Source organism: Lygodium microphyllum, chromosome 19 (genome assembly GCF_053477565.2).
Source record: "Lygodium microphyllum isolate KBCC chromosome 19, Lygodium_microphyllum_v1.1.10, whole genome shotgun sequence".
NCBI lineage: Eukaryota > Viridiplantae > Streptophyta > Polypodiopsida > Schizaeales > Lygodiaceae > Lygodium > Lygodium microphyllum.
The window spans coordinates 89718902-89735207 of NC_141153.1; the positions used below are offsets into that span (position 1 = coordinate 89718902).

A 16306-nucleotide genomic window follows, 5' to 3' on the forward strand; every position below is an offset into this window, starting at 1 on the left:
CTATTTGAAGAAGGAGTCGTGTGGCAAGAAGTGCCACTATCCACAATTCACACACAAGACCAGGGGAGCAACATTACTGCATCAGTGGCCATCAGAGGAGCATCCTCAATCACCTCCAACTAGAGGAAGCCGGCCGATAAAGGAGTAGCCATCACTCTTGAGTCCTTCGTAATTTTCTCCTTCTTGGTGTCCTTGTCCTTGTCGAGGCAATCCTTCTTCCAATGACCTGTCTTGCCATAAATGTGGCGGCAAGTAAACTCCTTCGCTTTATCTTGCTTAGTTTTCTCGTCCTTCTTTTTCTTGTTGTTGTTATTCCCCTTCTACTGGGAAGACTAACCTATCAATGCCTCTAACTTGAAAGCGTTTTAACCTTTGAGTTATTTCTCTTGGTCCAAGACCATCGGAACCAACTCCTCCCACTTAAGGGTATCTATCCATCTTAAAGCAATCAAGGCAAAATAGAATGCACCGAATCGGGGTAGAAATTGTGAATAAGAGTTGTACCCCATGTCCTCCAAGGTAATCACCTTGTGTTCTAGACGGCAATTGCCAAAGTTTATTGAGATGCTCCCGCATAAAAGAAGACTTCTTGGGACTCAAAAGTCCGCATTTGAACCTCCAAAGACACCCGCTTCATAACAGTTTTCTGATTGTACATTTGTTCTAATTCCAACCATATCTCTGGAGCAACCATCATATGCTCGATGTGAGCAATAACAACTAGAGTGCAAGAGAGAAAGTGGAAATTGCGAATGCAGGCATTTAGTTTGTCCCAATGTACCTACCCCTTGAGCAATTCAGCTTTCTCATTAGCAGAAAGCTTGGAGGAATCACGAGCTTTAGGACGGTCTATAGCCTCAATCCACGAGCTCTGCCAAATCATAGGACTCCAAGATGGCAAGCATCATTACCCGCCAAATGTAGTATTTCTTCCCACCAAGCTTCCAATCTAAAGGAAGAGCCAGTAACATGGGGACCTTACAATCCATAATAGCCTGAAACTCCACCTCAATCTCAGGAGACATTATCACTTGAATAACTTGTACAAAAACAAGGGCAGCCCCATCTCACACCGCAAACAGTGTCTGTTAGGGCTTTCTTCGCTCGTCCCACGCTGGTTTCAAGCATCGGAGGTGATGTAAACTCAAAATTTGCTCTAAAAGGCTGAAAACACAGCCTTTTCTCCTTCACAAACAGCAAAAAACAGCAATTTTGCTCCTTTCCCACATTGCGCCTATTTGTCTCAGCCTTCTAACACTGAAAACACAAACTAGAAAGATGTTGGAGAGCAATGAAGAAACTCATCATGAAACTAGATAAAAACCCTGCTTGCCTAAACTGGTTAACGAACCTGACTATCTAACCTAGAGTACAAAGATGAAAAACTTGGTTTGCACAGAAGCCACTCCAATATGTTGTTTCAAGATATGCCTTGCGTCCCCAAAAGCCACCTCTTCCATCTCATTGAGACAAAGACAACTATGAGGAAACACTCCTAGATTAGGACAACAACGATGTCAAAGCATATTCATCTCTACTTTGATGCATCTCAAAGAAAGTCTTACAAGAAGCTACCTCCTACAACACAGCCAAAGGTGTGGGAGAAGCTCTAGCTTACGTATGAGGCTCTATCAATCATGACAGTTGACACTCCTTATGACCAGTTGTAGACTATCTATTTCAATGCAACTAATACAATTCAATTACTTCTTTCAAGGGTAACGTACATCCAAGATCAGCTTTGCCACATGTAGTCTACTCTTCTCGAACCCATCTTATGGTGGCATACTCTACAAATTACCTTCGAATTTGATGGTGTTGCCAATGCCTTACAAGCTAAAACGTCAACTATACCCATCTATTCTGATTGTATGACCTCAATGCTACTTGAGCATCAATCTACTTTGCGTTTACAAGGGAGGTTACCATCTCATTTGGATAGCCACCCTTGGTATGCATTGTCTACTTCTGAGAGGGGTGACAAGCAAAACACAAAGAAAAGTCAATGCTACCATTGTGGTAAGAAGAGGCACCTTGGAAAGGATTGCAAGGAACTAGTGGCAATACAAAAGGAGAAGGGAAAGAAGAAGAAGAAAAATACGAATTCCTCTAATAAATCATTGTCCTCGAACTAACTCTTGGCCATGTTGGTCTCTATAGCTTTCTAGCCCTAGTGATATTGTCATTCCTCATGACTCTCCCATGCCAAAGAGGGACTGTGAAAAGGTGATAGTGGTGGTGTGGTATCCAAGCCTCATCCATATGCGAGTGTGGTGGACCCTGATTGTGGCTTTCTACATGCACTGACTAAGTCTAGCATATTCATGTCAAAAGTGGAGCAGCAATGGAAGCGTAAATATATATTGTAATAAACTGCTCAAATACAAGACAAAAGAGAAAGGGAAAGAAAGAACACTGGATAACACAATATAGATGAGAACTCGGATGTATGCTCTGGAAATGAAATCCATATATCCAACACAAGACAGTCGCATATAACAGTGAGTCATTGGCTGCATGGGCACCAGCACTAGCTTCTCTCTCCATAGAGTCTCCACACATGTGATGGCAAATGAGTGACTGAGTGAGGAAGAAGAGCCTAAATATATAGGACAAAAATATGTCCTCGACATGATCAAGTCGGCTAGCATTTAATGCTCAATATGACCAAAATGAAGACCATAAAAAATGCCTAAAATACCCTAAATAATATGCCTAGCCTCTACATGCACAGATTCACACATGGGCTGACATATCTGCTAACACCCTCTCTTGAATGATGGATGATCTCATACAATACAATGGTACAACAAGAATGAATCATAAACCATACAACATAGAACCACCAAGTAGAACCATGGATACCCAAGCAGTGGGTGATCAAGTCACCACCAAGGTGCCTCCACCCAGAGAGAACCTGATGTCGAGGTCGATCGTACCAGCTCCTGAAAATAGAGAAGATCATAGCATAGCTCTATATTTGTCCCACTCTCTCAGTAGCATACATGACCATCCTGTCAAAAATGCCTCTAGAACATATGTAACCATGGATTCCCCGCCTTTGGCTAGACCGTCAAAGTGTCCCCTCATGTGAGCTCATGACTAGGAACCAATCCCACTCTCTGTCAAATAAACAGCCCATCATGAACCTAGATATCAATCCCAGCTCCAGGATTTGAACTTGCCAGACTTCAATCGATGCGTCAAGGAAGTCCCTCTCTGGATCATGTGCATCTGTATAGACATATAGATCAGGCACGGCTGCCCCATCTCACCACCCTCTCACACTCCCTCTCTAGCATTGGAGAGTCACGAGGGATGTCATCATCACCACCACTAGAAAGCCATTGAGAAAGGAGCCATCAATCCCTTCCCACGATCTGAAGAAGTTGATCCTTTCCGCGCCTTGGACTTCTTCTTGGCTGGAGGATCCGAATCTGAGTCAGAGGTAGATGATGACTCGTTGGAGGAGTCCACATCCCGCTTCGTCTTCTTCTCCTTCTTCTTCCTGGAAGCCGCTAACTCGTTGCAATCCTTCTGTAAATGACCTTTCTTCCCACAGTGGTAATACTAGGTCTTTGACTTCTTCTTCTTTGAAATCCTCTCTGAAGCTGCAAGAGCCTCACTAGAATCTCCATGCAAGTTATCATCAATGGATGTGTACGGAGGAGCCATTTATAGAGGATTTAGAAGAGAAGTGCAGAAAAGAAGGGATTTGGAGAGAAAACACAGCCAAACCACAAGCACAGACTGCAAAAAATGAGAGTTTGCATGCAATATTCACCAAAATCTAACCAAAACAAGAAGAAATCTGCTGCGAAAAGATAAAAAAGCAACCAAAAACCACCTGAAACAGCTAAAACGGCCTGATAATGCAATCACCCAACCAGGAGGAGATGCAAAAACACTAAATCGCAGGCTGGAACTGACACCCAGGAGAGGGATTAACGCAAGTGGTACGAATGCTAACACTAGTAAAAATGCAAGAAAAACAAGTCGCTTGGTTGGAGCAGCAATTGCCTATTCAGTATTGATCAAAAAAAATTTGAAATCAGCAAAGAAAACACAGCAGGAGGACAGAACCTGAAACCTAATACTATGTCAAAAGTGGAGTAGCAATGGAAGCGTAAATATATGATGTAATAAACTGCTGAAACACAAGGCAAAAGAGAAAGAGAAAGAAAGAACACAATACAGATGAGAACTCAAATGTATGCTCGGGAAATGGAATCCATATATCCAACACGAGACAACCGCATACAACAACGAGTCACTAGTTGCATGGGCACCGGCACTGGCTCCTCTTTCCATGGAGTCTCCACACATGTGATGGCAGATAAGTGATTGAGTGAGGAGGAGGAGTCTGAATATATAGGACAAAAATATGTCCTCAATATAATCAGGTCAGCCAGCATTTAATGCTGAATATGACCAAAATGAAGACCATAAAAAATGCCTAAAATATCCTAAATAATGTGCCCAGCCTCTACAGGCACAAACTCACACATGAGCTGACATATCTGCTAACAATTCAAGCTTGGAGCTAGTTTGCAGTTTAGGTTCATGATGGGATGTTTGATAGAGAGTGGTATTTGCTCCATAGTGTATTCTCACATGAGAGAACACTTTGGCAATCTAGCCGAATCCATGGTCATGATAGTGTGTCAAAAATAACAGGTATGCTTTGATACCATGTCAAAATAAGCAACAGTGCAAAGAGATAGTAGGGTTTGTAAGAAGTGACACAGAGTATGTACGGCAAACACTGAGAGAGAAGAGAAACTCAAAAAAACAAAAAGAACACAATGATGATGCACTAAATCATGCTATGAGAAGAAAAGGTGATACAGCGAAGCCGACGCTCGAGATAATTGCACTGTCCTGTTTGAATCAAGCAGCAATACCTGTGGGAAATCTACACAGTGAAGGGAGCGAAACGCAATCCTCCGAGCAATGGGCTATCAAAGTAATCACTTGAAGGTGAAAGACAGCTGTCAAGGGAGTAAACCCCAGCCCTCTGATGCCATCGGAGATGTGGAAGATCATCGCCAGATATTGAGGGAGCAAACCATAATCCTTTGATACCGGGGAATGACCTGGGCAGCAAAATGCACATCCCAGAGTGTCGAAGCTGTCAAATACAGGGAGAGCAGCCCAAATGTTGATGCCAAGTGGATAATGATGATGCCAGATGATGGAAGATGAGCCGGCGGGCTGCAAAAACACTTGTCCCAATAGCCTCTGTGATAGACGAGTGACGCTAGGTGATGGAGGAGGAGCCAAGCTACAAAAATGCAAGTCCCAACAGTCTCTGTGATAGACGAGTGACACTAGGTGATGGAGGATGAGCCAGGCTACAAAAACACAAGTCCCAACAGCCCCTGTGATAGATGAGTGACATCAGGTGATGAAGGAGCTAGGCTGCAAAAACGCATGTTTCAACAGCCCCTATGATTAGCAGCCAAAGCAATATGGCTTTTTCATTAAGTGTGTGAATATTGTAACTTTTTTGGTGACCATAAGCATTTTAGCTACCAATCCGGAATCACTACCACCATTACTACCTACCACTAATGCTTAGATTATGTTAATGTACTATGTACATGAGGTAAGGAGGCGAAGTCTCCAAGATTACAAACACTGTGCTAATATTAGAAACATCAATTGATCTATCTAGCCCATAAAGAAGTAAGGCCGGTTACACACCAAAAAAGGGACGCCCACTTTGTAAACATTGACCAATCAAAACACTTATTTAAAGGTTGGCGTCTGCAGTCATTTACCCACTGGAGAGGATATGACATGTTGTTTACCTGCTAAACAGGTGAACTTCCCGCCCACTTTTGGACAGGGAGTCTCCCCTGCCCACTTTGTAAAGTGGCGGACAAGGGTGTACTTTTTGCATTTGCAACCAATCAAATGATTTATAAGTTTATTCTTTTTTATTTTTTTACAAACTATGTCCCTTTGGTGTGTAAAGGTATGACACCCATGTTCGTGCCCAATTTCAAAAAATGTATGTCCACACTCTGGACGGGGGTTGACCGTCCATTACTTGGTGTGTAACCAGCCTAATTACAAGGAGGCCAAGTCTCGCTACGCCAATATTCGAAACATCAATTGATCTATCTGGCCCACAAAGACGCAATTACAAAAAGATTTTGAAATTTTGCTTCCGAACGAAGGATGTCCATATAATGCGCTTCTATACCACTATCACTACCAATTAACAACTACTGTTGTCTTATCAAAAGCACTCCTTCACAATGAATCAAAGTAGGGCTTGCCTCTATTCTCTCCCGTTTTTGTTGGCGTTTGGACTTCTTTACTGTAGAGATTTTGGAAGCCCCGCCATCGTTCTTCTCTGATTGAGTATCATTTTTGGTCCCTTCCAAATCCTGGTCAGGCAAAGATGCACTCGCAATGACGCGAACCCCGGCGGCACGAAGAAACTCGCGTTTGACAGGAGCTCTCCCTTTGGCAATCAATTCCAAGGCAGAAGAATGAGCATCGGGAAGAAGCTCCACGGGCGTCTCGTCGGCCTTCTCTTCCCCTTCTACCTCGTTCACGGCGGCACCATCGTCCATTGAAGCCGCAGGGACTTTCGCCGCATGGTCTTCGTCCAGCTCCGTCATTGGCTGCCGCGGCGAGGTTGGAATGGAATGGATGTCCTGTGCAGCTTCCATTCCAGATACTAGCTGCGTATTAAGCCACCGTAGTCATAGTCAGACATACTAGCTTTCTCCCCTTAAGACTTCACTTAGGCTAGGGCCTAGGGTGGTAACAAAAGCATCGTCCATCGTTCAAACAAGTTTGCTTGGTCAGCCTAAGGGCCTCATCATGCCTTTGGACACGAATATATATGTTGTGGGGGAAGCGGGGCACATGGTTTGGAGTCCGGTACCGTTCTAGCTCAAACCACAACCAAACCACTATGCCACAACCCTATTGGTGGCCTAATCATACCTTTGCTTGCTAAGAGCTTCCTGCTCGTACAAGCCAATGAAGTGACATCCTCCAATAAGAAAGCATGTTGGGGCCAATAGAGTTTCACAAACACATGGAGGTTGCAAATTGTTGTCATGGGGTTCAACTTCATTGCTATATTGGTCCATCAAACAAACATGTTTGAGTTATTATGGTTTTCACACTTTATGTGTTTTTGCCACAATGGCTATGGTTTCATGTTACAAATTCATCTCAATCAGATACAATTACCTACGTACATCAATGCAAGCTAGCAAAGGATCCATCAATAATCTCTATCTTCAAGCTCAAGGTTTTTCCTTTTGTTGACACTATTCTAGTTCCTTTATCTTGAGTGCTTGGCAATCAATTGGCTCTTTGTTTAGCCATGTTTAGAGTGAGGTGATTGCTAGTTAAGTTGCAAGTTTTTGATGTTTTAGGGGAAAAAATGAAAAATTAGACTTTGAATGTGGCCTAAAGCACGTCCACTAGCAACTTAAAAGTGATTTGCAACCCTCATAGGCTTAGACCCCTAGAAATTTGTTATTTTCAATTGGTGTTATGCATTAAAAGTTTGCATTGTCTAGCTATATATGCAAGTGGAATGACATGGCATGTACCATGTTGAGTTGCAAGCATGCTACTCCACATACATATTAAGAATTTCACTCAAGGATAGCTTAATTGCATGCTCTCTCTCTCTCTCTCTCTCTCTCTCTCTCTCTCTCTCTCTCTCTCTCTCTCTCTCTCTCTCTCTCTCTCTCTCTCTCTCTCTCTCTCTCTCTCTCTCTCTCTCTCTCTCTCTCTCTCTCTCTATATATATATATATATATATATATATATATATATATATATATATATATATGAAGGGTTCAAGTTTCTTTTTCATAATTATTTAAAACTTTCAATGTGGGGTATGCTTTAAGGCATCTCGAAATTGTGGCTACCATGTGATACTCTCTTTAAAAACATGGAATGTGGGTATATTGCCATTCATAGTTGTCCTTAAGGTACCTTAAATCACAAGTACATCAACCAAACATTTTGAAGATGAACACCCCTAAGATGAATGGGATAAACCGATATAATATTGATTTGATCTATTTCAAAATGGGTAGTTTACATAAAATAATGGCACTAGATTGGTAAGAAAAGTGATGAGATGAATATAAAACGTATGGGGGAGAAAGCCCCAAGTCACACTTCACAAAATTGCATTGAGGTCATAATTGTTTGCTCTTGGTAGCTAATGGAGGAGCGACCCATGAGATTCTAAAACATAAGGCATGCTAACACATCACAAAAACTGTTTTAGAGAAAGCAATCAACATAGACAAATAGACAGACAGAACATAGAAAGATAAAGAGTCCTCTCAAAAACTTTCATTTTTCAACAAGACATAAGTTACACGGATCCTTATGCTTCTTTTTCTCCTCCATCATTTTCATCTTATTGTTACTACATACATAAACCAAACATCTTTGCCAGTCCTTGCGGATTTTGCATGCTCTTGAAAGCATTGTTGTCTATTGTGAGACAACAAGGCAACAATAGCCTTCTATATCCAAAAATAACACTCACAAGATATACATATGGCGGCACAAAAGTACAAGTATAATAAACAAGGAAATTAGTCATAGAGATAGAGAAGATAAGAGAATAGAGATTGGAGAGAAAGAAACAAATATATGTTGAGTGTGCGCGAGAAGCAAGCTTTTCTGGGCAACCTCCATTTGTTGTTCCACATAGTCCACTTATTCCTTCTCTTCTCTTGTGCGCATATCAAGCACCACTACTGCCCCTTATTGCCGCCGTCGCCACCACCACCATCACCACCTCTACCACCGCTGTCACTACCACCTCCACTGCTTCCACCACTACCGTCCCCTTCCATGTTTCTCCCCCGTGTTGATTGCCTCGAGTATAGCTCTCTCTCTCTCTCTCTCTCTCTCTCTCTCTCTCTCTCTCTCTCTCTCTCTCTCTCTCTCTCTCTCTCTCTCTCTCTCTCTCTCTGTGCAACTTCTCACTTTCTCCCTCTCTTACACTCACCTTCTCTCTCACTTTCTCTCTCTCCTTGTGTCACTCACAATACATACACATACACACACACACACACACACACACACTCTCTCTCTCTCTCTCTCTCTCTCTCTCTCTCTCTCTCTCTCTCTCTCTCTCTCTCTCAATTAGCAACGCCTCTTTTTCTCCCTCTCTCACTCACAGACACACTCTCTAAATTAGCAATTTCTCTGTCTCTCCCCCTTCTTAATTTTGCAAGGGTCATCTATCTGTTTTTCACAACCCTCTTATTTTTGCAAGGGTCAAGGGTTTGCATGAGATCCATTGTCTTAGACACTTTTAGTTGTTAACATTAGGATGAAAAGAAAATCGCATTGTTAATCTCACATGCATATATACATTCACGTATCTCTCACTTTTATGTGTATGATTTGATATTATATCCTAATATATCACATCCATTGTGCACACATAAGCGAAACCATATCACACATATTTTCACTACTTTCAATTGAGCATTATTGTTGTGTGGACTTACTATAAGAGGATAGGGTATCAAATAGTTTGTTACACTTATTGCAATAACATGCAATATCTATTGCTTTTCACTTTGTTTGAATAGTTAATATCGAGACAACAATATTACCTCATTGCTACTCAATCCACTGTGCACATATACATTCACATGCATGCATGTTTCTACACTCCACCTTTCCTTATATATTTTGCAAGTGCTTTATTTACATATCTTGTAATATTGCAATTGAGTGAATGCCTATACATAATCTCCTTCACTTGCATATTCTTCTCTCTTTCTCCTCTTCCCTCTCTTCCTCGTTTCATTGGGCTTGTAAATAAACACAATCTAATAATTTTGAAAGTACATATTCATCATGCACATCAAATATCAATCGAGTTCCATTACTGGGGGTGGAATTGGTGATCCCTAACAAAGTCTAGGACTGAACCATGGAAGCACGCTAGCTCAATCAAGTAGGGAAGCATGTGCTCTAGAAGAAGGACAATATCCAATGGGTTTCCCTTAAATGGGGGTGGGCATATAAAGACATTGGGTGGGTTCATCTGCATCTTCTCCATGCTATCATCCACAAATAGTGTCATTGTTAGGCTGAAGTGTGGCCAATCAATGTCATCAAACATTTCATGAAAAGGGGCTTTGTGTAACTCCTTTTGTTGGAAGTTGTTGTGGGAGTTGCCTTGCACTTGCCTTGTCCATATTGAAATACAAAAGTTGGTGTTTGCTTTGACGACTTCACACATTCACTTCTAACCAATTGGAGTATCTCACTTAAGGTGTCTTCCTTCATGGGGCTTCGGATGACAATGTCAAACAATGTAGATATTTCCTTCAAAAACCTTGTGAGCTCTGGCCGCAAAATCACCCAATACCTGCCCACTTCCAGGGGCTTCACCAGTAACGATCCCTTCAGCTTTGGCTGCCTATGTAGAAGCACCCCATCCATATCAAACACGATTAATTTTTGGGTTGTGGGAGGTAGCTGTACATATGCAAATGGAATGGTGAACACCCATGTATTGGTATGGTGAAAAAGAACACTACATTACAATCAAATATTGTACAAGTTTATGTAAACATGTTACCTTTGCTCTTAGATATATTCCATCTTTGGCAAAGCAATATAGACATGTAATCTATCTATTGGAATTTAGCGCTACTGATGCAAAGTCACCACATCACGCATTGCAATCTAAATTTGTGTCCCCTTCTTTTGTGTATGTTTGCAAGAACGAGCTCCAAAAAGCCCTTCCACGTTGTGTGCCATCTACAATATGTGGTATTCATATAACAGATTATGAATCTACTAAATGTTTACAAAACATCGTTGTAGTATTTTAACAACATTGGATCTCATATTGACCTCTCAGTGATTGAGGATCCTGATGTATCTCACACCCACTCATTCGCAGTAATGTCATCTTTCGTGAACTCTAGAGGGATGACTCCATTGTAAGTGACATTTGAATGCATGTACACTAGAATATATGTCACATGTACCTGTATTTAAAGCTCAAACTAATAATTTAAGTAATTGCACTCACTAAACGGAGCCAACAAGTGTGATACATAAACAATATCTAGCACGACCATATCATGACTTTTAAACTCTTACCTCTCTACCTGCAATGACATAGACAAGCATCTCGCAATTACAATCATGTGCCATGCATAAGGCCCAACACTTTTGCCTTAATTCGATCAGTCAATGTCTATCCTCCACAACTTGCTTGACAAGCTCTACAATGGAGTGTGTTGTGGCAAGGAAAAGCAATATATCCTTGTGTCCTTGAGAATATGATCATCCATATACATTGCATCGACTGACTCTGCCTCAATATGGGAGTTCCATGATAGAATTACATCCCCCAATCCATGCACAACACTATCTTCAGGGAGACAAAGCACCATGATATCACATGTTGTGTTTATGGTTTCTTTGTCAACCTCGACCATCTTGTGTTGGTTGACCTCCTTCAATGCCTCTGCTAATTGAGAGAATGCCTCACTTGGCTAATCATTTCGCAATGCATCTCCTGTCTCGAATGGGTCGCACAAAACAGTATGCCACTCCACCTTCGCCATCATAGTGGCATGGGAGATAGCGACTTGCAAGGGGTCTTCCATGGGGCTTTTAGTGTGGACCTTTGCACATTGACTCTTCGATTAGTAACATATTATTCTTACTGATTGTTACTATATATAATATTCTTGATACATGTTTGTTTACCTGTGTGTGTGGTTGGCACATCTTACATCATTGTAGCTTCGTGGGAGATGATGTCTTGCAAGGGGACTTTCACGTGACTTTCAGTATGGCCCTCTACACGATAAATTCACAATTAGCAACATATTCTTCAATCAAAATGTTATTGCAGATAATATTCTTGAGGTACATTAGTTCACTAGTGTCTATGGCTAGCACATCCTCTAGCATTATAGATTGATAATAAAAAATTGTATCCCCCTCTGCAAAAATACAGACCATTCTTATTGACATTGTATTGTGGGAAAAAAAACCATGAGTCATGCTTGTTTACTGGTAGCTACCACATCCCCTAGCACAGCTAGTTCGCGTTCTTGCATTCTTTTATTTCTTACACAGGGACACACGTCACTATTAACATCATATAATGATAGAATGTTTTAAAGCTCTGACATTATCCAATCATGGCGCGTGTGGAACTCATGATCATTGTTTATTTACCTCTATATACGCATAAGCCACGTTCGAGGCGACCTCAAATCTAAGACGCCCAATTCTTCCACCCTCTACATAGTAAAAAAATATATTCTTATGGTTACTTTGGTCATGAACAAGAATTACGTGCCATCACATCATGAGCTTTGTGCAAAAGCAAGCTTACCATCTCGGTGCTTTATAATACGTGTCAATTTGATGTGATACCTCACCACTTCTTGTCATTATCATGCATCTCTCTATAGCGGTGTGTAAGATAACACTCTCCATCGCAAGATCTAGAAGAACTTGTTGTATTCTTCTATCCATGCTAATGACACGGACCTCCTTGATGGTGCCTTCCATTACAATCTACTCTTTAGTGGTATCAATCAAGGGACCTACATGGTTTGGTGGTTACGATTAATATTCTAGGAACTATTTTCACTACAGGGACACAAGAAATGTCTTAGCTATAGTACTTCAAAAAATCAAACCTTTTGGGCGTGGAGAATCCAAATCAATTGGTGATGAGGACCGATCTCTACTTGGCCTCTCTTCAATGATATTAGATGTGGACTTACTCTTTTGTTTTCTTTTATAGTAACCATACTATTAGTATCAGTTTCCTATGAACCCATCATAGTCTCTTTATTAGGAGACAACAAAGTGCAATATACTCTTAAGACTGCAGCTCGTTTTCCTTACCATGCCTCTGGATCCTTGTGTCTCTTGTGTTTGTTTTTTCCTTGATTTATTTTTGATACAAACCCTTCTCATTGGAGGCCCATTCACCTTCTAGATAGTTGAGGAAAATAGGGCATATTCGATATACCTCCTCATCCCACTCTTGCTATATCTAGTAATCCTCATACATGCACTGATCCTCCTGCATGTTTGCCCACTCTCCTCACATTCTCCCAATAGAGTTTGTATAGCCCCCCCCTCTCCATCTGCCTGTATATGAACTTGACTTGCAAAGTCACCGTTACATTTCTGGAATGTATTGGCAAGATAGCATCGTAAACATGCTAGTAAAGAAGGATACTATGAACTACATGTACAGAAGCCTCCATTTTGCCAACTTCGTTGACTTATGTGACTCTATATCTTCATTTGTCTTGAAATCATGGAAGACAGTGTGAAACATTTGTTCTCTATGTTTGCTATTTATCTCATGGGTATATTAGATGCAATAATTTAGATGAACAAGAGTAACCTACGTTCACACATGCCCATCAATGTTCAATTTTTCCTATCAAAATTGTTCATGGCCTTCAATACCCTTACGTGATCTACCTCGTTTAGCATTGAGGATGCCAATGTGTATACTCTCTCCTTGTTCAATACACCCCCCATCTTGGAGTCCCACTCCAAGCATGAGATAGTTTTGCATTGACAAAAACATTGTTAGTTTGGACCAATGTAGCTTGAGTACATATAAATGGTAGGTACAAAGAGGTTGCAACTTATTGATATCACTTCTCTCTGAGGCTAGGGTTTGCAACTCTTATCAAATGTCGAGTTTCCTTGACGAGCTTTTCATTAACACTATAGTACACATTGCCCCACTTGGTTCTAAACTCAGAGTCAAAGAGATGTGTCTGTTTATTGTCAATTAGTCACACTACCATATCATACTCGTCCTGCACTTGGTAATTAAGGACAACGTCATTGCATTAGGAAAAACATTGTTAAGTTAGCTTGAAGAACTACCTACCTTCCACATAATGTGGGCAAGTACAATCAACAATGCCTTGTACCATGCAGGAACGAGTGCCATCTTTCAGTGCACTTGCACCCATGCCTTTGCCTCATCAATTAACTTGTCAAAAATAGTTGCGTGGTCAGCCTATCCTAGTATCCTTGCTTCGCAAACAAGGTCTAGATACGAGGTATGGACAACCCCCTTTTGTGCCGGCCTCCTGTGTACATTCTATATTAGGGTCTCATGAGAATATTTCATCATCCACATGACCTTCAATGCACAAAGGTAATAGAAGCATATGTGAATATGGTCCATTGTATACTTGTTTGTACAAGAAATAGCTGACAAAATCTCCCCCTCTGCCACACTTGTCACTTTTACAAGGTGACAATCAATGCACACGTGTTGCCTCGTGTTATCTAGAAAGGCTGTTGCAAACACTCAATTATGTTAACGATGATGTAAGCAACAAACACATTGCAAAATGTTAAGGTACTACTGTTTAGAGCTACTTACATTTGCGTATCTCATTCATCCATGTTGTGAGCCGATGGTTACCATCCCAAACGTAAAACATGCAATTTAATAAAAAGGCCCAATCAGTATCGTTGATTTCTGCCTCAAAGTCGTCATGCTTCTTTAGCTAATGGGGGTCCCACTCATTTCCAATCATATAATCCACCTCTTTGCACTAGTGTCTTGGAGTCTCTAATGATACTATGAATATACCCATCCCTCTAACATACTCGTTACTGAAAAATGTCGCTGAGTGTTGCTTGTACCTCGATGTGACTTGTCTAATTGTAGGCATGGAAACCAAACGACATAGGATGGGTGACAAAGGGGTGGATGTTAGCATCTAAATGAGATGATGAAGTGATTAATATCCAATCAATGTAAATAAATAAAAACCATAATCTAAATCATGCTACCATCTCTTACAAGCACTCACTGTCAACGTTTCCAACTGGTCTTCTATGTATGCCTGCATAATATGTTCATCGCAAGTGACTGTGAGAGCAATCTCTCTAGTCATTTCACTAGCCTCTGTCATGTGCTCTGTAACGTGTTTACCTATCCGTTGTCCAGGCACGTTTTTAGCGGTCCATCGAGAGACGAGTCTAGGTGACGCCGCCCGGTACTCCCATGGAATGTCATGGGGTTTGTTACCTAGGGTTTCTTGAGTCCGCCTCGCAACAGAACGTTCATGGTTGAACCCACTAGGATCGACCTAAAGCTTGGGTTCCTAGAGGTCAAAGTCTCCTGATAGTATTCTAGCGTAGGGTTTTGGACATCCTACTTTATGCAGAGATACCCAATCCGAAGCAGATCCATGCCGCACTTGGTTCAAAGAGAATGGGAAACGAGAGGGACGCGCTGCTCAACCTCTCTGCCCATAGGGCATAGTCCCATTCCAGTCTCCTAAAACGGCATGAATCGGGTTTTAACCTAGCAATGCCTAAGGTCAAATGATGGTAAAACCTTGTGAGAAGCCTCTCAGTTCTTTGGGACCACCCTGCCATAGGACAGACCCGTCGGGGTTCTGCCCACTTACTTCCCTTGATAGCTTTAGTTTTCTAATTAGGTCCTACCACAATTATGTGTGACATTTAAAATCAGCTTCATTAATTAAGCCTTTTAGGGAACAGGGTTCGTTTGCGTAGTTTACAACACATACATGAATATAGAGCAAGCAGTCCTTTGACAAACAAGTTCAAACAAATTCCTCAACTCATCTCAAGTTAATCTTTGTTTCCTGCCCATACAAGAGAATTATATATCTCCTTCTGTCCAACAGACGTACCTCTTCTACCCTAATTTTGAAGTAACTAGCCCAAATCACATGGCACCACAATTTCCATCCATTATCTAGAATAGGATCTTTCAACACCTTAGATGTTGGGCTCATGGCAATCTACAACTCTGTTTTGGTCTAGGCAAGGGGTGTCCAGAGCTCCGTTGACCCCAAGCGACCTAGGAGAGAGACACAACTTCCATGATTGCCATTTTCACCACTCAACCTTCGGCCCGTGAATCGAGCAGTGCCCTCTCGGGTTGAAACGTAGCATCACCTTGGAGATGATCCGCTTGCGCAAAATATCCTTCATTTATTAATCCAATTAAGAACCAAGCACAATCGAGGCAATCAGCCTATTATCATCCTCCAAGAAAACATTCCTTTATTCCCATGGCAACTTGTAATCACAGACCCCTGCTATGCATTTACCATCAAATACAATCACTTGGAATAGTCATCCAAATCACATCCCACCATTAGTTTTATGCAAAAGCATTTATGATGTTATTTGATCATTCAACAAAAACAATGGTATCCTTTTCCAAACATTGCAAGAATAGTCGTGATAACCTTTCCATTGCGTATTTACTCTCCCC

At 41.3% G+C, this 16306-nt stretch overlaps 1 protein-coding gene across 2 annotated transcripts in view; it reads right to left on the minus strand.

Annotated features, from left to right (window-relative positions):
• Positions 1–6754, minus strand: part of LOC148020134 (tRNA-dihydrouridine(47) synthase [NAD(P)(+)]-like) — a 59690-nt gene extending 52936 nt beyond the window's left edge. For both annotated transcript variants that reach the window (XR_015694931.1, XM_087700418.1), the window contains exon 1: positions 6288–6754. Coding sequence is in view for 1 of the 2 variants with exons in the window: in XM_087700418.1 (XP_087556544.1) it covers positions 6288–6686 (399 nt within the window). In the remaining variant the exon portion in view is untranslated. The remainder of the gene's footprint in view (positions 1–6287) is intronic.
• Between the last annotated feature and the right edge of the window lie 9552 nt (positions 6755–16306).